Raw genomic sequence first — 22016 nt, forward strand, 5'->3', positions numbered from 1 at the left:
AACATACGCCTCGCCCAGGGAAGTCATGACCCCGCGATCCTTAGATAGATAAGCATAATTCATTTTCGTTCGTAGTCTTCTTTCTCAAAAGATACTATATTTTCCCTTTCGCACATATTTCTCAAAAAGTGTACAATATGCTAACATTCTTTTTATAGTCAGTGCAAAGTTTAAATTGAAATTTTATTACAGCCTGAAATGCGAGAAATGCATTTGCAGTGTTATTTTATAATCATATTATAAATATACGTACCATTTTGTTATTTTTAAAACGTTAGAAGTACATTTTCCGTGGCCTGTCTGTGACCTTGGAATGACCTTGAAATGACCATTGGATACGACAGTACCAAACTATTTCTGCAGTTGACCCATATATAAAGATTAGCATACATGTTAAGCATTAACACGCACTTTGCCACCGGAGGCCAATTTTTCCAGATACATGGAGACTATAATAAATGTGTCAATATGCATAGAAATATTTTTTCTAGATTATCATTTCTATTAATGCACTCAGGGAGAGTCTTTAGAAACTGTAGATAATTTTAAATATCTAGGTACCATTTTCAGCTGTACTGGTAATTTTTCAATGAAAGCGTAGCGTAATAGGAGGCGTACTTTAGTCAGATTGAAGTAAAATACTGCTTTTATTTCTTTGACAGAAGAAAACATGGCGGACATATAATAATTTTAAAAATGCGGTGCAAGTGTCATTCGTGTAATAGACAGTTTAACGACATTATCTTAGAAAATAACGCCCAGCACATTAACACTGACATAACCTCGATTGATGAATATGTATTTTGTATCAATTTGAGCGACGTACGGTACCAAATACTTCTACCAACAAGGAATCGTTAAAACTGAATGATGCTCCCCGATGCATGTGCTTGTCCCAATATGGGGAATAACGTATTAGAAACAAACAAAAAATGGAGATAATATAAAGAAGAAAATTGAATAAAAGGAGATAATTCAAAAACTAGGTAAGATAGAGTTATGGTTCTTTGACACTGCACTTTCCGTTAATGGCCTCTATCATTTTTTGAAGTTTCAATGAAATGTCTTTAATACTTCTCAAGTAATGCTCTGGACAAGCTTTATTTTGTATAATAAAGGGAGATAATTAAAAAACTAGGTAAGGTGGAGTTATGTCTCTTTAACATTGCACTTTCCGTCAATGACCTCTATCATTTTTTGAAGTTTCAATGAAATGCCATTAATACTTTTTAAGTAATACTCCGGACAATCTTTATTTTGTATAATAAAGGGAGATAATTCAAAAGCTAGGTAAGATAGAGTTATGATTCTTTGACACTGCACTTTGTCTTTATGGCCTCTACGAAGTTTCAATCAAATGCCATTAATAATTTTCAAGTTATACTCCGGACAAAAGTGTAACGGACGGACAGACGGACGTACCGACGGACGGACGAAAGGACGGACAAAGCGGCAACTATATGCTCGCCCTTCAGGGAGCATAAAAAATTTCATACATTTCCATTAGCCTGATAGCTGTCTAGTCTACTCTCAGGACACGCTTTAATGTTTCATTGATACTTTAAAATTTACTTAGGGGGAGATATCTTTTCAACGTTTTAATTTCTTTTTGATCCCTGTGCACTTCTCGTGTTGTTTCGAAGATCTCAGTTTTACACAGGATTTGTACATTGTTCAACTTATCCAAAAGTAAAACCTAAAACATGGTCTTTGGAAGTCTTTAAGGGAATGGTATGATTCTTTAACATCTCAGTAAAATAATATGGTCATTTGATTAACCGGAATGAAGTTTCTTTACACCCTTTATTATGACTGAGAAAGTACTGTATCACAAGTTCTATTCACTGTTTGTATTATTGGTTAAGCATTAGAATGTATGGCCAGTAATTAATATTTTTAATTCATATCGTGCAATGCGATTATTTGTGACAGGAAAATACTCGCCTAAAGGATATTGGTTGGAATTCATCCAATGGAAAGTATTGTAATTTTACCTCACATGTTTACTGATAGAAAGAGACCCAACCGTCAAAATCAGCATGGCGTCTGGCCGCCAATTTTCTAAGACTTTATAAAAACGATCATCTAAGTGAAATGTTATGTTGGAAGTAGAGCAAAATTGATTTTGATAATAAAATATGTATTTCTCATTTTTGAAAAGCCTATATTCAAAATGCTCTACAAAATTGAAGATGGCCGACACAATTTTGCCAAACATTTAGATTTATAAAAATATGTTTCCAATATTTAATCTTTTGTAGAAAATTTATTAAACAAATTTTATAAATGTGGTATACAGTGCCATCATTAATGAAGAAAGTGCTCAAATGAAGAAAAAGTGTTCAATGAGGTGGAAAGAAAAATTGTGGTTTTCATTTCTATCTCTCATCTCACACAATGAACCAAGCGACTTGCGTTCTAGCTTTTCAGAAAGCTTACCTTGTTAATATGATGTGATGTAAATTCCTACATTACGAAATGTGTAATGTGCCAGTCACACTACACCGTAAAGCGTTAACGGACGCCAAACGTATAGAAACATTGCGGCAGAAAATTATCCGGTAACGACAGGCATCCCCCGCCGCTGCTCGGTGCTCTCGCCATCGGTGTATCGGACGCATAAAACGCACAATGACCGCAAGATTAACGCACATATATAGGACGAACACCGTTCAATTAACGGATATGACCGTACTAGTAACGGATTTGTCCCGCATAAAACGTAAGCGCAACGCATGAGAAACTGACAAAACGTTCTTGTCAGTTATCGTCCGTTGAACATGCGATACATCCGTTGTATGTCCGGTAGTAGTCCGGCCGTGAATCAGGTCCACCGGACAAGAAAGGATGCGAACCGGACAAGTACAGAATAGGGAACGCACGAGTAACGAACAAAACGCATATCAGCGCCTTGCTACCGTACATCTAACGGACAACTTTAGATAGATAGATTTATTTCGAACTTTGTCCGATGGTGTACGTTCTAAATTTTGAACATGCTCAAGACCTTCCACCGGATGGAACGAACGTCGCCGGGCAAGGACAAGGAGCGCAGACGCCGCATGAGAAACGGAAAAGAAACGTATGCGAACGGATGGCTTGCTTCAAGGTCAAGGTCACTTTTGGGGATCAAAGGTCATACATACAGCATTTTTATTGGAATAAGTTCAACAGCTTGTAATTTTTGCAAATAAACATCCGGATATTTGTTTCGATTATGAATGCTGATTGTGCAAGACTATATCCCAGATGCTACGGTCTTGACACGTTTTAATTTGCGCCGAATTTTCTTATTGAATATTTTACAGTTTCATTAAGTTTTGCAACTTAGGGGTCGTATAAGATAACGCGGTCGTTAATTGGCACATGATCACTCGCTAATCTCCCGCGGCGTAGGTTGCAAATTCAGTAACCATGGTAGCGCTGTTTGACACGTGTAGGTTTCACATGTAAGAACAAAATGATATACTAGATCTAGTCCTTTGGAAACTCAAAAATTTGAAATCCACAAATTTACGTCCCCATGAAACATCCGTTTTGGCCAAAACCACGAAATTTCGTGCCGACGAAATTAAATGATTTTACAGTGTGTAAAAGTATAAACTGCACAATTTTCAGTGTGGTATATTGCTAAATGAAATTCTATGAAAAAGTGTATGTAATTTTGCATCTCTCTTTGTACATACTGATATAAAGATTTAAAACGTTTGCGTTGGCTGGCAGCATTTTAAATTTTGCTTTACTGTTAAGTCAATCCTCAATATAGTTATATCAATATTTCAATATTTTTGCTACATTTGTAAAAAAAATAAAACCAAATACATAGGTAACGTATTTAAATATGTTGTTAGAAAAAAACACTACAACTACTCGGGGCATATTTTGCATATTTTTATACTTACTGTACTAAATTAATGCATAGTACCTAATTTTTGAAGTATTTAAATATATTGATACAGTATATAAAAAGTGTAGTGAAATGGTAACGTAACTTATGTAAAAGAAGTTGCATACAGAATCTTTCCTCAAACTAAATCAATAATAAATACAATAATTCCATTTAAAAGGTTTGGTAATGTTTTGTAGCTGAAATCTTAGAGATTTGTACTTAAAATCGGTCTAAATCTATTTTTTTTTCAAAGTAATTTGAAATAATAAAAGTTTAGTGAAATGGTAACGTAAATGAGTAAAGTATGCTACAAATTGATTCTTTCTTCAATAATGTATTTTCGTAACATTTTCATACATTGCAGTTCACATAATCACAAATTCATTCATATTATGTATAAAAGTATAGACAAGAAATGTACATGTTGAATGACTTTTGTCAGATTTACCCCAACCCGCCTGGCCTAGCCTTCATTCCATAATATTGCCAAAAAGTTATCTGCATTACAGTTAAAACAAATACAAATGAATCAAATCAAATAGTTGTAGTAATAATTTATAGCTAAATCGTCTGGAAAAAGTCTATTCAATGTGTTGACAGGAGAAGAAATGACACCCCCTCCCCCTCCCAATTTACCATAATAAAGTCACATATTTTATTGAAAATTGATATTGCCTACTTAAACCTATCTTGGCATGTAGTCGAACACGTTTGCAATATAAATAAATACTAAATTAAGAAATAACCTCACTTTCTACATTCCAACACACTCTATATAAAAATGTTACAATTATCATAAAGCTTGGTAGCCATGCGGTCATCTTGAATTTTGGCTTCCATATTGATTTTTAGGTTTGGGCCTCGATCAAAAATTAAAGGTATGGTATGAAACTTAATCATGCAAAGTGGTTTACTTGTAGAATTGTCTGAACAGTTCGGCCAATTTGGAGCTCTAAGCACTCTAACTAAAAGAGATTTTTAATTATTGTAAACAGAAATATAGTTAGAGAAATTGTAAAACAACTTGCTATATAGAGCAACAAGTATCTTATATGAATATAATTCAGCCAGTTTCACCGATACTGGCAGTCCAAAACCATAAATAAACATCTGTGTGATAATTTGTTTAAATATTGAACAGCGCTGTTGCTTGGCATATAAAAACAGTACAATATTAGTGTAAGCCGAAACAAATTTAGGACAACAAATTGAGAACATACAGCATTTTTATTGGAATAATTGGTACGGAACCGTTTCTGTTACGTTACCACAATAGTTTTCCCGTTAAACAGCTCTCACCACATTCAGATGCAATGCAGCGATAATTCAGATTGATCAAATGGAAGACATTTAAAAAAAAATATTTTTTTCTTTTTTATTCCGAAGTCTCCAGTCCTATCGTGTTTTATCGTCATACAATTTAAGATGAGGTTAGCGCGTTGGAATTATAAACACACACATCAAATATTTAATCTTTAATTTGTAATAATCACTTGATCTCCAAATATTTACTCTAATAAAATACAAGTGATATAGAAAAAAACACATTCTAGGACATATTAAGGTATGACCCATGTAATAGTGTAGCTCCTTTTGAAGAGTATTCAATTCCGACTTAAAAATTTTCAGGGGGCATAGGTTCAAGCCCCACTGGGACCAATTTTTCCCCCGTATATTCCTTTTTTTCTAGTAAGTTTTTAAATTTTTTCAAGACTTATTATTGATTTATTGTACAAAAGTGAAATATTTTCATTTGATAAGTGATTTCTTGCTGTTCAAAGTGAATTTACCTCTGAAACAGAAGGGGCAGAGTTAGAAATCTTTTAAAATACTGAGTTACATGCTGTAAATGTTTTCTATTTTGCCATTACATATCGTGGGAGAAATGTCGGTAGGTTTTACTTCTGCCCTAAGGTTATTTTTTAATGAACAGAGCAAATTTAAAACAGTCCCACATGACTTGACCTTAATTTTTAAATGTTGGAGTTAGAATTTTGTCTCATTAAATCCTTTTACTTGAGGCACCCTAGAAAAAAATGATATTCAGTTTTATTTTGTGTTTTATAATTGTTTACCAATAGTTTGACGTTTCTTTTATCAAAATTCATGGTATAATAAATTCTCTGCAGTGGCCATCGCTTTGAAATTTGTCTCTACTTGAGCTTGAGGAAATATACAAAATTCATAAAAAAACGGCACGGTAAAAGTTGTTTAAAGTTTGCACACAAAACTCTCACTGGATACATTATATTGCTGTAACATTGTTTTGAACATTTGAAATATTCACCATTAGGCGGGTCCTACCTTAATGTTTTTAGTTTGAATCTTTTGATCAGATTACATTCAAATTTGTATAATGTAAAAATGATAATTGTTTGTTTTTAGCTCACCTGAGCACAGGGTGCTCATCGTGAGCTATTGTGATCACGCTGTGTCCGTCATGCGTGCGTGCGTCCGTCCGTCGTCAACAATTGTGTTTAAACGACATCTCTTGCGATAGGAAACTTGGCGTGGATGTTCCTTGGAAGATCCGCTACCAAAGTTGTTCAAACGGTTCCGCTTGGTTGCACGTAGTAGCCGCCAGAACTAAAATAGAAAAAAAAATATTCAAAGGACATCTCCTCCTAAACCGATGGTTCGATTTTGAAATAATTTCACACAAATGGTCCTTACGTCAACCTCTACCAAGATTGTTTAAATTATACCGATTTGTCAAAAAACATGGCCGCCAGGGGGCGTGGTCACTTTTCCCTATATGTATATAGTGTAAATTAAAAAAAATATTCTTGTGTGAAATTGCTGGCCCGATTTTAAAATAATTTTACAAAAATTGTCCTTGTATGACCCTCTACCAAGATTGTTCAAATTATTCCGATTCGTCAAAAAACATGGCTGCCAGGGGGCGTGGTCTCTTTTCCATATATGTATATAGTAGAAACTTAGTAAATCTTCTTGTATAAAACTGTTGGCCCGATTTTAAAATAATTTCACACAAATTGTCCTTGTGTGACCTTCTACAAATACTGTTCTTTTTTTTTGATTCGTCATAAAACATGGCCGCCAGAAGGGATGGTCACTTTTTATCAACATTTTCTTTAAACAACATCTCCTCCAAAACCACTGAATGGATTTTGATGAAACTTTACACAAATGATCTCTTGGTAGCCCTCTTTCAAGGTTGTTCAAATGTTTCCAGTTCATTGAACATATGGGTCTTTTTGGTTAAAAATAGGTTTTCAGCCATCACACTTTTAAAATATTTTTCTCTAGAGCTTTGATATGTGGCATGTGATGTAAGGGTTTGAATCTCCACCATACTTGTCCAAATTATTGCTCTAAGGTCAAAAATAGCCACACCCCTGTGTGTGACATGTACTTACTACAGGCTTATATATAAGAAACTTTGACAATCGTCTAATAGCAAGAGCCTTGATATTTGGCGTTTGATATCAAAGTTGAACTGTCGTCCGTAATTGTTCAAATTATTGCCCTAGGTTCAAAAATTGTGACATGCATATAATATAGGCTAACATAGAAGAAACCTTACTCTGTACTTGTACCATTACGTTATACAAACACACTTGAAGCCTTGTACACAGGTGAGTGCTTGAGGGTCATTTACCCTCTTGTTTTGTTTTGTTTTTATACGCCCGAAGGGGGCGTATTATGTTATGACGCCGGTGTCTATCCGTCCGTCTGTCTGTCCGTTAGCAATTTCATATCCGCTCTGTGACTCTTGAACCCTTTGAAGGATTTCGAAGAAACTTGCATAAATGTTCACCACATCGAGACAACGTGCAGGGAGCATGTTTTGGATGTCTTGTTTCAAGGCCAAGGTCATACTTAGGGTTTCAAAGGTCATATGACTTATTTCGTTTCCGCTCTGTAACTCTTGAACTGCTTGAAGGATTTCGAAGAAACTTGGCACAAATAATCACCACATCGAGACGACGTGCAGAGCGCATGTTTCGGAGGGCTCGCTTTAAGTTCAAGGTCACACTTAGGGGTCAAAGATCATATGACTTTGTTTTTACGTCCGCTCTGTATCTCTTGAACAGCTTGAAGGATTTCGAAGAGACTTGGCACAAATGTTCACCACATTGAGACGACTTGCAATGCGCATGTTTCGGATGGCTCGCTCTAAGGTCCAGGTCACCTTTTTGGGTCAAAGGTCATATATGTGCATATATATTTTGTGTTGGAAGTATAACTATATTTTCAACAGCTTCCATCACAGTGATGTAATACAACAACTTCTGGTAACGATACCTTCTGGCGTATATTGCTCCGCATTGCGGTGCTCTTGTTCATTCTAGGTAGGAGATGCAGTGACAACAATCCATCATAGTACAGATCTAGCAATAAGTGACAACACTGTGAATAACTTTGTCGAAGTACTCGTCCAACTACTAACTGAAGTACGTTCATGTATCCATGATGATAAACTCTTGAAGGCTATGGAAAAAATTATGGAAAAAATTAAGAAGGTAGCAGTAACTGTTCTTATCGCATTGATGAAGCACAGTGACTAATGTACATGCATATTTTACATATTCTATATTCATATACAGAATTTCGAAATCATTCATAATAAGCTTTTTTTTGTCAAGTATTTAACTTAAAAATCACCAGTATTTGACTACCGTCATTACACTTTACTGAAACGTTCTTCAACATTAGCAGTTGTCCAAAATGGTCAGGGTGAGCTAGTGTGATCGCTTTGTGTCCGCCGTTGTCGTCCGACTTTAACAATTTCGCTTTGAACGCTCCAAATGTCGCGCAGCCAAATCAGATTGCGCGCCTTGTTTTAGAATGTTTTTATTATTATTATTATACTAGATTTATAAAGCGCCCTTTGCATGATAAACATGTTCAAAGGCGCTGTACATAGCGCAAATGCAGCCACTCAGGGCGCAAAATTCATCCTCTACTAGTACAGACACAGAGCAATCTGACCAGAGGGTCAGAGTCAGATAGAGCCCCCAGAACAGAGAGAGAGAGAGAGAGAGAAATCGTTTTTTTAGATACAGGCCTGTCCGACTAACTTAGCCTAGCTCTTTGCGAATAGACAGTCTGGTTCTTTTTTTTTTCATTTGAGGCCCCTTGCGGGTAACCCCGTTTATTTTTATACATGGTACTTAAACATACAGTTCATATATATATATACACAAACTTGACAATATTATGGTTAACATAGTCTAATATTCCAATTTAGGTTTAAATATCATGTATATAATAATATAAAATGTAAAGAAAAATAATGATATTTTTGTTGCTATCCCACTTAATAGAAGAGTTGAGAAATAAAATAACATGAAAAGGGCTACGTTAAAAGGATAACAAAAGACCAAAAAAGGGCGGGGGGGGGGGAAGTATGATTGTATCATCTTTTACACTGTTGTAGATGTTTAAAAGATTGAACAATTGAGAGAGAAAAGGTAATGAAGATGTCAAAGGAATCTTTGCCATTTTTGTTTGAAGAGGTCTAGTTTTTCCTTTCTAAAGGCTATTTCTTTTTTCCAGTAAGATTCTGTTTTCTAAGATCTTAATAAAGCTTTCTTTTTCTGGAACTGTTTTACAATTTTTCATTTGCAGAAAATAAAACTTGCACAGAATAATTATAAAATTTATAGCGACATTTGTTTAACCTTGTTCTTGTATACCAAAACAAATTTCCCGAAGATTGAATTTTATATCGATGCTTTTTGTTTTTAAGTAATCACTAAGTTTATTCCACATATTTTGTGCAACTGAGCATTCCCAGAAAAAGTGTTCTAATGTTTCATCATGCATATTGCGAAAATCACATAGTCTTGATGATGTTAGTTGACATTTATAAAGGTATGTATTTGTTGGAATTAATCTCATTAGGAATTTGTATTGGAAATTTCTCAGTTTAGTATCAATTGTTGACACAAAAGGAGTTGAAAATATGTATTTCCATTTTTGTTTACTTTCTTTATCGATAAGTCTTTCCCATTTTCTTAGTGGAGTGATCGTTTCTTCTTTCATATTTTTTATTTGTATATTATATAATATTTTATTTGGATATTTCATTTTTTAACCTTTTCCATGAGAGTTTCATCTCTATTTTGTGTTATTATTTCTTCTCTTAACTTTAATGTCTTGAAAGCAGATATGGCATGAATAATCTTATGATAATTCAAGAAACTATGTGTAGAAAAACTGTGTCTTTTAGTAAGAATGTCTTTTAGGAACAGATTTTTGGCACATATCGTTTTTATATCTTTCGTTGCTAAATTGCAATCAAAAATAAATTTTCCACCATGTTTTTCCAAATACTGATTGTAAAAGAGTTTCCATAAACCTTGATTGTTTTTATCAATGATTCTTTTAACCCAGCAAGCTTTCAATGAATTTAAAAAGGCATAAATATCTGTCAATTTAATCCCTCCATTTTCGTAAGATTTCGGAAGTAATTTTTGTTTAATTTTGTCTGGTTTCCATCCCAAAGAAAATTATAAATGCTTTTATTTATATCATTTAAAATTATTTCTGATGGGTTGGGCAAAACTGTTAGCGGGTATATGAGTTTTGGTAATGCGAAGGTTTTTAAAACAGTAACTTTGCCTAATATCGTCAATTTTCTATGCTGCCACTGTTTGAGACAATTTTTAAATTGATCAATTTTTGGCATTAAATTCAATTCTAAATGTTTTAAGTGATTTGCAGTAAATGTAAATCCCAGAGTTTTTGCACTTTCTGAGGTCCATAAGAGATGTTTATCTACACAAAATTTTAATTTACTTTCTTTTAAAGTTCCTAATCTTAATACTACCGACTTCTTTAAATTTAACTGCAATCCTGATATTTTCCCAAATTCTGTAATTACAGTAACAATATTTTCAAAAGATTCTTTTTCACCATTGTTAACATAAGTTGCATCATCGGCGAAAAGAGTTTGTTTTATTTCTGTACCATTTACAGTGATTCCTTTAATAATATCATCATTAGAGATTTTATTTGATAATATTTCCATACAGAGAATAAATAAGGAAGTAGAAAGGGGACATCCTTGTCGTACACCTCTCTTAATACATATTTCTTCAGATAAATATCCATTATTAATTATGACTGCTGTAATATTTTTGTAGAAGGTTTCAATCCATCTGACTAAGCTATCTCCAAAATTAAAATGTTTTAGGCATGTTATTATAAAATTGTGATTTAATGTATCGAAAGACTTTTCATAATCAAAAAATAATAATAACCCTTTCAAATTGTTGTTTTCAATGTGATCGATAACTTCAAAAATTAGCCTAACATTTTCTCCGATGTATCGTCTTTTCATAAAACCAGTTTGATTTGGGTTTATTAGTTTTGCAAGTATTTTCTTTAACCTATTGGCTATAGCCTTTGTTGCAATTTTATAGTCTACATTTAATAGACTTATGGGTCTCCAGTTTGACAAATTTGTAGGATCTTTATCTGGTTTTGGTAGAAGAGTAATAATGCTTTGTTTTTGAAGATCTGAAAATTCGACTTTATGATAACAGTTATTAATTGCATTGATATAAAATACTTTCAAATGCACCCAATAATGTTTATAAAATTCGGCTGTTAATCCATCAGAGCCTGGGCTCTTATCATTTTTCATTTCAGACAATGCAATTTTACATTCATGTTCAGTTAATAATCCCTCGCATTGATCAGAGTCTTCTTTGCTTAATTTAGTCATGGAAGAATCGAAAAAGTCTATGTTTGAATTTTCTTGTGTCTTCGTATCATATAGTCTTTTATAAAAAAATGTTGTTTCTTTTAAAATTTCTGTTGCATCTGTGATTGTTTCGTTGTTTATTTGGAGCTTTTGAATATTTTTCCTTTCAGCATGTCTTTTTTCTAAATTTGCAAAGTATTTTGTATTTTTTCATTCATTTCTACTTGTACAGCTTTTGATCTTAGCATAATACCATTTATTTTTTTGTCATAAAGTGTTTGCAATTCATTTTTTTTTTGAGTATTGGAGTACATATGGTGTATTAAGGAATAAAGTTTCTAGAGTATGAATTTCATTTTGTAGTTTTTCTTCTTGCTCCCTTTGTTTCTTTTTCTTACTTGTTGCATATTTGATGGTTACATTTCTTATGCTGCTTTTAATAAGCTCCCACAATACCCTAGGACGTGCATCCTTGTTGAAATTCACTGTGTTGTTTAAACAGTTTATTATATTTGTAGAGTAAACTTCATCCAGTATTAAACTATTATTTATTTTAAAATAACCAGGGCCTCTTTTTTGAACTATAGGATTTATAGTCAATGAAATTAATGAATGGTCACTTTTATATCCTTGTTGTATTTTACTACATTTAATTATGCTCCGAAAGGTGTCAGTTACCAAGAAATAATCTAGTCTGCAAAATATGGGTGGTTTACTATTTGAACTCCATGTATATTGAAGTTTTTGCGGGTGGGTATTTGAAAGTCCATTTCTTTTATCAAGATTATTATCTAAAACTGTATTAAAATCTCCGCCGATTATGATTTTTTTATCATTATTTAATTCTAGGTATGTTTCTAGTTTTGAAAAAGAAAATAAATCATCCTTATTTGGGCCATATATGTTAATAAGAGTATATTCTTCCTCATTTATATTAATATCATGACTATATTTGTAGATTCTGTAACTGCAACTTGGTAAGGACCATCTGGATTTATTAATATGGCTACACTTTGACTATTTGAGTTAATGCCACTTAGGAACATTTCACCCTGCCAATCTTTTCTAAACAGATCAATTTTATCTTCAGTTAAATGTGTTTCCTGCAGCATAGCAATTGTAAATTTCTTTTCTTTTAACCAACAAAAAACCTCTTTTCTTTTCTTCTCATCTGCAAGACCTTTGACATTAAGTGAACAGATTGTGTAAGACATATAGATTCTTGGATTTGTATGTGTAAGATGATACAATCAAACATTGAAACTTTAAGTTTATAATATAGTATTTCATGATGATTTTCATACATAAAGAATAAGCTGTGTTAGTTTAATAATAAAAAATTACTACTTTTCATTTCAATTGCAAAAAAGGACCAAATTCCATGAATTTTTTCAAACTGCAGTAAGGTACACATGAAAATATACCAACAAAGGAAGTCATAATAAAAGATTTTACTAAATCTTATAACTTAAAGACAGAAAAGTGCTTTTATTTAATATAAGTTACATTAAATTCAAGTTTTTTTCGCTGTTAACTATATCCAAAAATTTGTCATAGCTCGGCATTTGAAAAGAACTTTCTATCAAATTATTCTATTAAAGTGGAGAATTCATAATTATCCTTTTCTATAACAGTTAATATGTGTCTTACTCTAAGCCAATATAAAATCAAACTGTCATACATAATTTCAATCAGCAATAAAATTAGGTGTTTAAGGTAATATGCGCTACCTAACGAATTTTAACGGACCGTTATGAAATTTTGCCATATCAAAATTGACGATATTTCCGACTGACTGGTATTTTTTCCATTTTTCTGTTATTTTCCATTTTGCTGCTGTAAATCTTCAAACATGACCACTAACGTCATTTTTTCAGCAGAACGCAAAATGACGTATTTGACGGGTTTTTCGAGTATCGTTTTTATATACAATGAAAATACGGCAAACATTCTTTATTTTCAAGTTTGTATTAAAATTATCTCTCCAATGATATATAATTTGTCATGTTTATTTCGACGTCACATCAGAGGCAAGCGATTTATGAACGCAAAACACGTAAAACTGACGTTGAGTTTCACCCGAAATTTCGCGTAAAAACGCCTATATCTAAAAAACCGTCAGACAGTTTTTTGAATAACTTTTAAGAGAAGTATAAAATTTCAATTGCTATCGATTCCTAAAAAAAAAATGGGGGTCACCGATTTAGATTTCGCTCTATTTACCGTGGCGCTTCCCCTACCCCAAATGAAGAAATAATGACGTTTCTGTTGTTACTTCGTAAACTATTTTGTTTCAGCTTTAATTATTACTGATATTGTTGGATATAATGAAATAAATTCACAATAATGATAAAATGAATATCTTATTTAATGACATTCTTTAAGCAGACGAACGATTACGCTAGCATATCATAAAAAGAATGTTTTGGGTTTATATACATGACATACAAATACAATACAACAAATTTGACAGAGTGTCCCTGTAAAATGCATAAACCATTTTTTTTCCAAAGGAATAAGGCTTTGAAATCATACCAGTTTTGCATACATTAATTTTGCTTATTCATCAAAATTTGCGTGAATATCATTTTCATATTTTTGACACAAACTATGAAGTTACAGCTTTAAAATGCAAATTCATTGATTCTATTACAGACACTCTGTTTGTTACTCTTGGTCTGCCATTCACTTTCTCGCTCAACACATGTTTTAAGCCATTAACTGAATCTCTCAAAAACGCCAGTTTTAGATGATTATACGAAAGGCCGCTTTCTGCAATTTTGTGGGCCATGAATTTTGAGATTACTTTTTTGTCACCACACATTAATGATTGTATTTCATTTCTATTGCCTTTCACAACTTTAACATTTTCTAGGTATGATACAGCTTGTCTGAATTTAAGTACAAATTCATTTATTTTGTTGTTCAATTTTTCATGGTTAAACAAACGCATACGTGCGGAAACATCTGCACTTGAATCATGTGCATCGAAGCTTTCGTGAAAAACCCGTTCATAATAGTTTGCTAGTGATAATGACTGCTTGTCTTTCCTTACGGATCTCAACATATGTAGTGTGTCTACAAATCCATACACAGAGACAGAGAGCGCGTTCAGTCTACCTTCTTTTTGAACAGCCTGGATTAAAAGCCGCATGTCGAAGGATTTTCCGTTATGAGCGGCTAAAATTACTTTTTCATACTTCAAGGAATTGAGCCAATCAATGAATTCATTCAGAGCAGCATGTAATGTTGTGGAGGGTAGTGTCTTTCCTGCTTTGCACAAGCTGCGATGTCCGTTTATCATCTCAACAGTCAAACCTGTAATTTCTGATGATTTACGGTTAAAATCCCTGTGTGGCAAAATGTACCGGTTGAAACAACTACCGTCGGTACAGGCTGACAATTGTACAATTTCCGCACTTGCGTCAAGAGAGGTCGTTTCAATGTCATAGAAAACAATTACAGAATTCTCCATGTCACAGTTTTTCAAGGGTTCCATCTGCTCATTAGCGTCTGGTATTACGGCAGTATCGAGTTCTGCTTCGCTTATTTCCAGGCAGTCACTTTTGTAAGTCAGTCCTTCTTTTATTTCGCTAACATTCTCACTAAATAATCGCCTTTTCTTCAAATCTAGTCGTCGTCTTTTCACTCTTTTTTTCTTTCTGATAGAATCTTAGGTATGACCTCCTTTTATCTTTTGCAACAGTGTAGGATTTTGTCGCTCTCTGAGGTGTAAGATTTGACTTTTCTATTACTCTATTTATGTATTCAACTCCTTCGTTGTACTGCAAGACGGCTGCTGCGCACCTATAATCAAAACTTTCACTTGCATTATAATTGCGTGACTTCGGTGCTTTGCTCCAAGCAATATTGTTCAACGACTCATTTGCCTGTGTTGAACCACTTGTCATTAACTTTTGGCAATTTGAAATGAACGGTGACAACAGATTTTCCAGGTGTATACGCAATTCATTGTCTGTTAAATCGCAACCATAAGGTAAGTTTGGGTGCTTTCTGTTGTGGTTTTCACCAGTCTTACACCAAGAACCACACCGTGTGTGGTTTCCATACATGTGCGGTACTATAGCTTGCAAAGCATTTCTCATTTCTTCTTCACTTTTGTTTTTATTTTGCTGCACGGCATACGAAAAATTTTTCATAAAGCTCTCACGCACTTTGACACTTAATGATTTTTGCGACTTGTGCAATTTTTCTAGTTTACCTCTTATCGTTCTTTTTAAATGTCCCAAGTCAGAGAATTTTACTATGTTTGGATTTACTTTTTCCCTGATATGTTTGATCGAACTAGAATCTTCATCACCTATGACGGCAGCATACTTCAATCCAGTGTCCTTTGCTTCTTTATGTAAAGTTACAGCTATATCAGACTCCATACTTTTGGAGCTCTGTGACCAATTTTTTCTACAGTCGTGAGGAGGAATTACCTTTTTTGCTCTGTTATAGAATTTGCACTTGGCACAATTCTTGACTCATGTAGAGAAATTCAAGCATTTTCGTGTTTTTTCTCCAATGACGTGTCCCCAGCCTAGAATACAATAAAAACACAATTTCGAGGTTGCAATAAAATAAAATAGACTACAAGCTTTCCCTCAAAAGTTTGAAATTGTCTTTCATATATTTCTATATCTGTTTTGATTATTTAAACTTATTCAAAACGTTTCCTTATCTGGTAAAGCCAATTTAAACTAGAATGTATCTGTAGGACACATGGTGTGCGTCCACGGGTACATTTGTCACAAAAACGGGGCAATAATTAAATTGTTTGCAGTCTTAATGGAGTATAGCTTAAACAAAGATTTTATGAATAGGATTCATATTCTAGGACATATTCTTTTTGAACTACGAGCATCACTAACAAAAATTCCACTATTTTGGCTGTTTCAGGGGCCGTAACTCTGTAATAAGCGCTAAAATTCTCAAGGAGAATGCCAAGTGCGCATTTACATCAAATACTTTTTGAGCAAGGTTTTATCAATTTTTATCTGAGACTTTTTGAGCTAGACGCGTCACGAATTTCGGACACACGGACGCACGGACGAATGGACGGACGCACCGACAAGCCAAATCTATATGCCCCACCACTCTTGGGGGTGGGTGGGCACAAAAAGTAAGCATTTTAAGAGACAAGATTAAATATTGACAGACCTGAATATCTGCAAAATTCAAGTGAATATTCATAGCAATTCTATAAAACTGTTCATATATGAGCCGCGCCATGAGAAAACCAACATAGTGGGTTTGCGACCAGCATGGATCAAGACCAGCCTGCGCATTAACGCAGTCTGGTCGGGATCCATGCTGTTCGCTTTCAAAGTCTATTGGAATTAGAGAAACTGTTAGCGAACAGCATGGATCCTGACCAGACTGCGCGGATGCGCAGGCTGATCTGGATCTACGCTGATCGCAAAGCCACTATGTTGGTTTTCTCATGGCGCGGCTCATATGCTCTTTCACAAAGTACAGATAGTTCTTATCTATTTTGAAAATAATATGATGTTGTCTAAACAAACAAAAACAACAAGACGGCATTGGTGGCCCTATATCGCTCATCTTACTTATATTGTTTCGGAAGATGATTTTGTAAAAAATAAATGACCGTCAAGATCCTTCGTCGATAGTGAGAAACAAAAGTAAAACCGGAAGTATCACACACTCTCTCTTAAATCTGACCTTTACCTTTCAGGTGGGGTTATGATAATTATCTTAGCAATTTTATGACAGCGGGTCAATTTCAGCTTATTTTCATAATGTGTGCCACCAACCCCAAATCTAAAAATGCTTTCTACGGTCCCGACATGTGTAAAGTGGCGGAGGCGAAAAGAAGCTATAAAATAATTACCGGATAAACTATTCATTGCTCGACCACGCTTCGACCAAGCTGCATCTTGACTGACTGTTATTTCGACCGGAAGAAGAAAATTAAAAGATAGTAAATATAAATTCAAAACAATCTGATTGAAACTAATTTAAATAACAACAATACACATATGAACGGTTTTATCAATGGATAACATGATTTTATTATTTTATTTGCGAAACACAGGTGTGTAAGATTAAAATGAACAAATGGCAGTGAGTTTGATCTCCGGTTTTGTGAAGGGCTGATTGAGTGCATCCTTATATTGAAACAATTAACATCAATTTAGATTGCACAAACAATAATTAAATACTGAGAAGAATGGTATATTACTAACCTGGTGTGTCTGATTCACATGTTCTTCCCATACGTGTACACTGCGTAGTTCCATTTCTTGTACTTGATACGCAAATACCTTCATTCAGTACGCACAACCCCTGACTGCTTGTAGAATTGTCAAAAGAACAGTCTGCCAAAAATGAAAATGTATACATGTATTTTTCAAAAGGAAGAGAAAGATAATCAAACGATGCTATTACTTGACATTTCCTTTTCGTTTATATGACACATACGTGCATGTGCTATATAGAAATTATTCTGCCTTACATCAATGATACGATTTACGCGCAAAACGTGGCCACGAGCCCACGACCATTCACGGTAAAGTTATGTTTTACAAAGTCCATCTTATTTGTTCTAGTCACAGATACTAACCTAAACTTTCTGCTGTGCACATGCTTTCCACACCTAGTTGAGAATTTAAGACTTTGTCTTCATATACCAAACGATCATCGGTGTCGTCTGCAACAATTAAAAAGAAAATCATTTTGATTCAGATTTTAATTTGATGGTTTGATGGGATTGTGTGACATTGTGTGGATAAACATTGACGAGTGGTATATGTAAAAGAACACCTGAAAATTAATGTTGGTAAACGTAAACGTTAAGAGTCATTTTTTTTCTACCAGTCAGGCTTTTCTTGCACACCGGACTGGCGTTTCCGGTGATTTTACCCATGCCGGCAAAACCCATGGGGGTGCCAGATGACTCTCGTGCTGTTAATGACAACTAGTGGTTCATGCACTGGTAATATATAGTTTATGTAAAAAAATGAAAAAAGCAGGTACCTTGATAGTTTCTCTCTGTTCCTTATAGTATATTTCTCGATTCAAAATATGTTAGTTTATCGTAAAAACATAACGTTACGCTACAAACTATAAAACTAAAGTGCTAAAGAGAAAGTATTTCTACCTTTTGTAAAATACGGTATGCAAGAAAAATAATCTGCCAGAATAAAATGCTAACATGTATACGATATGCAAGAAAAAATATCAGTCATCTGTTTACGAATTGGATGGAAATATCCGTCCCTCGGCAAGCCTCATTACCGCCCAATGCGCAGGTGCCCTCGGGACGGATATTTCTTTCCGATTCGTAAACACATGACAGATATTATTAATCTATTGTTAAATAGGACTTTATTAAAATGAGAACGATTATCGAAAACAGCATTTTATATACAAATCATATAATAAAATAAATACCAGCTGCATTTTCTATTATTTCCATTGCTTCCTCAAATGATATTTGGTCATCTTCACAGGAACTTGACAGTTGCATTTCCGGCACTGGTGTTCTAAGTTCCGGTTGTACCGGTTCTTGTTTTGGAGTCTGTGCGCATAAATCACGCGCAATCTCTTCAGCTATGTGTTCTGTTGTCAACTCCATACGTTCTTCACATGTTTTTCTAAGTTCCGACTGTACCCGCTCTTGTTTTGAAGCATGAGTCACGCGCAGTCTGTTCAACCACGTGTCCTATTGTCCTCTCCATTCGTTTCAAACATTTGTGATGTATAGATGGAATACCCAATGCAGACAGGAATGAACAGACATGAGAGTGTCCTATCCCAGCATGAATCATACCTAAAAATTACAAGTTCCGAGAACATAATTTCAAAGCAAAATGATTCTATAACATTTTATTTGTGTATCAAATCACGGTTGTTTGAAATACTTTATGTATTTTCTAAGAAAAGTTTTGTCTTCCTATTTTAACAGAAAATTCATTCTTCCATTCTATAGATATGAGGCAAAACTTCTCATATTTGATGTCATTTTTAAGAACTCTAACGGTTATCACAAAGTAAAGTATTCACATCTTGATTAGTCTTGACTATCTTCAGAAGTTGTTTTAATATGTTGTTTTCAATACAGACTGATCTACGTACTTTCTGTATACAAACAACAAAATAAATTGCACTAGTAAAGGGAAAAAAAAACACGCGCGTACGAGTGTAGGTGTAAGTGTTAATTGCAGGAAGAAAGGGCAATTTACGCAGAAGGCTATACTATTCTTGGAACAATAGAGTTTCCTCCTAACACCGGACTAACTGCACGTTTTTACTCATATTGTGATATGTGGCGTCCAACATGCGAGTGTAGCATACTTCATTAGTAAGTCCCATGACGCTTGCATTATTATGTACTTCCGATACCAGTTTGTGTACGTGTATAACGGACTTGGTCGAGTTCTGGGAGTGGATGTGTCAGGCAGCCAGTAAGCTTAGTTGGTAGAACACTCGCTCTGTAAGAGAAGGGTTCAGGGTTCGACTACACAGTTTTCTCTCCCTACGACATCCCCTTTTTAGAAAATGATAAATTATAGCAGTACATTAAAGACTGCAGGTTCGAGCGTATCGCATAAAGTTATGTTCGTTTCTTTTGGTTTCTTTTTTTTTTGAGGTTATGAAAATATTTAGGAAAAACAAAACGCAAGTACTCACCGAGTGCTGCCTTTACGTTCACTGTATATGGATAATGAGAAGTGTCATCTTTCTTTTGATGCGAAGCTCCAGATGTTGAAATATTAGTTACCTTTTTGCACTTAGAACACTCTAACTTTATAACTGAACACAACCCTCGTATTAATTCACTTTTGATGTCTGAAAATCGGAACGAAGACCCACATGTACAGCCTAAATCAAACCTCCTTCCAAAGTGTCTTAAATCTACTATTCTCCTTTCTGGTACATTTTCATAAACATATGTTGTATTCTTTCTAATTTTCAAAAATATTTCCTTTTTCAATCCATGTTTTTTGGAAACGAATTTCCCTTTTGATCTTTCCATTTTATTCCATTTCAGAAATCGTTAGCCTGTCGTTGTCAGTAGTGTTGATATTGTTTACTGATAACGTCATTTTGATGTAACGTGACGTCAAATAATAAGTTATCGTTTATATAGCTTTTATTTTCGCAACATTTTGATGCCATTTTTCTAGAGTAAAACAGAATTCCGAAATAAAACTTGATTGGGGTAGGGGAAGCGCCACGATAAATAGAGCGAAATCTAAATCGGTGACCCCCATTTTTCTTTTAAGGAATCGATAGCAATTGAAATTTTATACTTCTCTTGAAAGTTATTCAAAAAACTGTCTGACGGTTTTTTAGATATAGGCGTTTTTACGCGAAATTTCGGGTGAAACTCAACGTCAGTTTTACGTATTTTGCGTTAATAAATCGCTTGCCTCTGATGTGACATCGAAATAAACATGACAAATTATATATCATTGGAGAGATAATTTTAATACAAACTTGAAAATGAAGATTTTTTGCCGTATTTTAATTGTATATAAAAACGATACTCGAAAAACCCGTCAAATACGTCATTTTGCGCTCTGCTGAAAAAATGACGTTAGTGGTCATGTTTGAAGATTTACAGCAGCAAAATGGAAAATAACAGAAAAATGGAAAAAATACCAGTCAATCGGAAATATCGTCAATTTTGATATGGCAAAATTTCATAACGGTCCGTTAAAATTCGTTAGGTGGCGCATATTACCTTAACTCTACATGCAACTGAATGATAAAAAATGCTCTCCATTCTACATGAAAATAGAAGTCACAGTTGCTATAATAATACGATACCCTTGAAAAAAAATTATTTTGTATATTGCAAAGTTGGACTCCATATGCAACTAAATGATAAAAAGTGCTCTCAATTCTACCTGAAAATAGAACAGTCACAGTTGCTATAAGAATACAATATACCCTTAAAAATATATTGTTTTATATATTGCAAGATACATTTCTATCAAATTCTTTCCTATAAACGAATCAGTAAAATAGTTTAACTTTATATTCAAAACAGAGTATAGCACGGACCAGTGTGCTTAACTCTACATGTAAATTTGAACAGCACAGTTGCTTTAGTAATACACTACTCTCTTGAAAAAAAAAATATATTGAATTATCATTCTGCATTACAAAATACATTTCTATCAAATTCAATTCTATAATCAAATCCGTAAAATAATTGTTTAACTTTATATTAAAAAACAGAGTGTAGCATCAGTCTGGTTCTTTGACGTGCCCGATGTTTAGCACCGATACACGCAAAGCAGTCTTTCATGGGAAGAACCAGTACTCGCCTCTTAGTTAGGTAGAGCATCTCAGAAATTTCAAATGCCTGGACCAGGATTCGAACCCCGGGCCTCTGGATTGACAGTCAAGCGTGTAACCGCTAGACCATCGGGCCACTATTCTGAGCAAAATGTTGGAAGATTTTGAATA

The 22016-nt window shown here is 34.1% G+C and overlaps 2 protein-coding genes across 2 annotated transcripts; both read right to left on the reverse strand.

Moving 5' to 3' along the window:
- Positions 1 to 13847: 13847 nt before the first annotated feature.
- On the reverse strand, positions 13848 to 15215 carry LOC128554679 (DNA polymerase III PolC-type-like). The gene has a single exon (XM_053535989.1). It carries the CDS (start codon positions 15064 to 15066, stop codon positions 14176 to 14178), a length of 891 nt encoding a protein of 296 aa, XP_053391964.1. The 5' UTR covers positions 15067 to 15215; the 3' UTR covers positions 13848 to 14175.
- On the reverse strand, positions 15173 to 16107 carry LOC128554680 (uncharacterized). Its single transcript, XM_053535990.1, has one exon. The coding sequence runs from the start codon at positions 15959 to 15961 to the stop codon at positions 15173 to 15175; it is 789 nt and encodes a 262-aa protein (XP_053391965.1). The 5' UTR covers positions 15962 to 16107.
- Between the last annotated feature and the right edge of the window lie 5909 nt (positions 16108 to 22016).

This window comes from Mercenaria mercenaria, unplaced genomic scaffold (assembly GCF_021730395.1).
Source record: "Mercenaria mercenaria strain notata unplaced genomic scaffold, MADL_Memer_1 contig_634, whole genome shotgun sequence".
In the NCBI taxonomy this organism is placed as follows: Eukaryota; Metazoa; Mollusca; class Bivalvia; order Venerida; family Veneridae; genus Mercenaria; species Mercenaria mercenaria.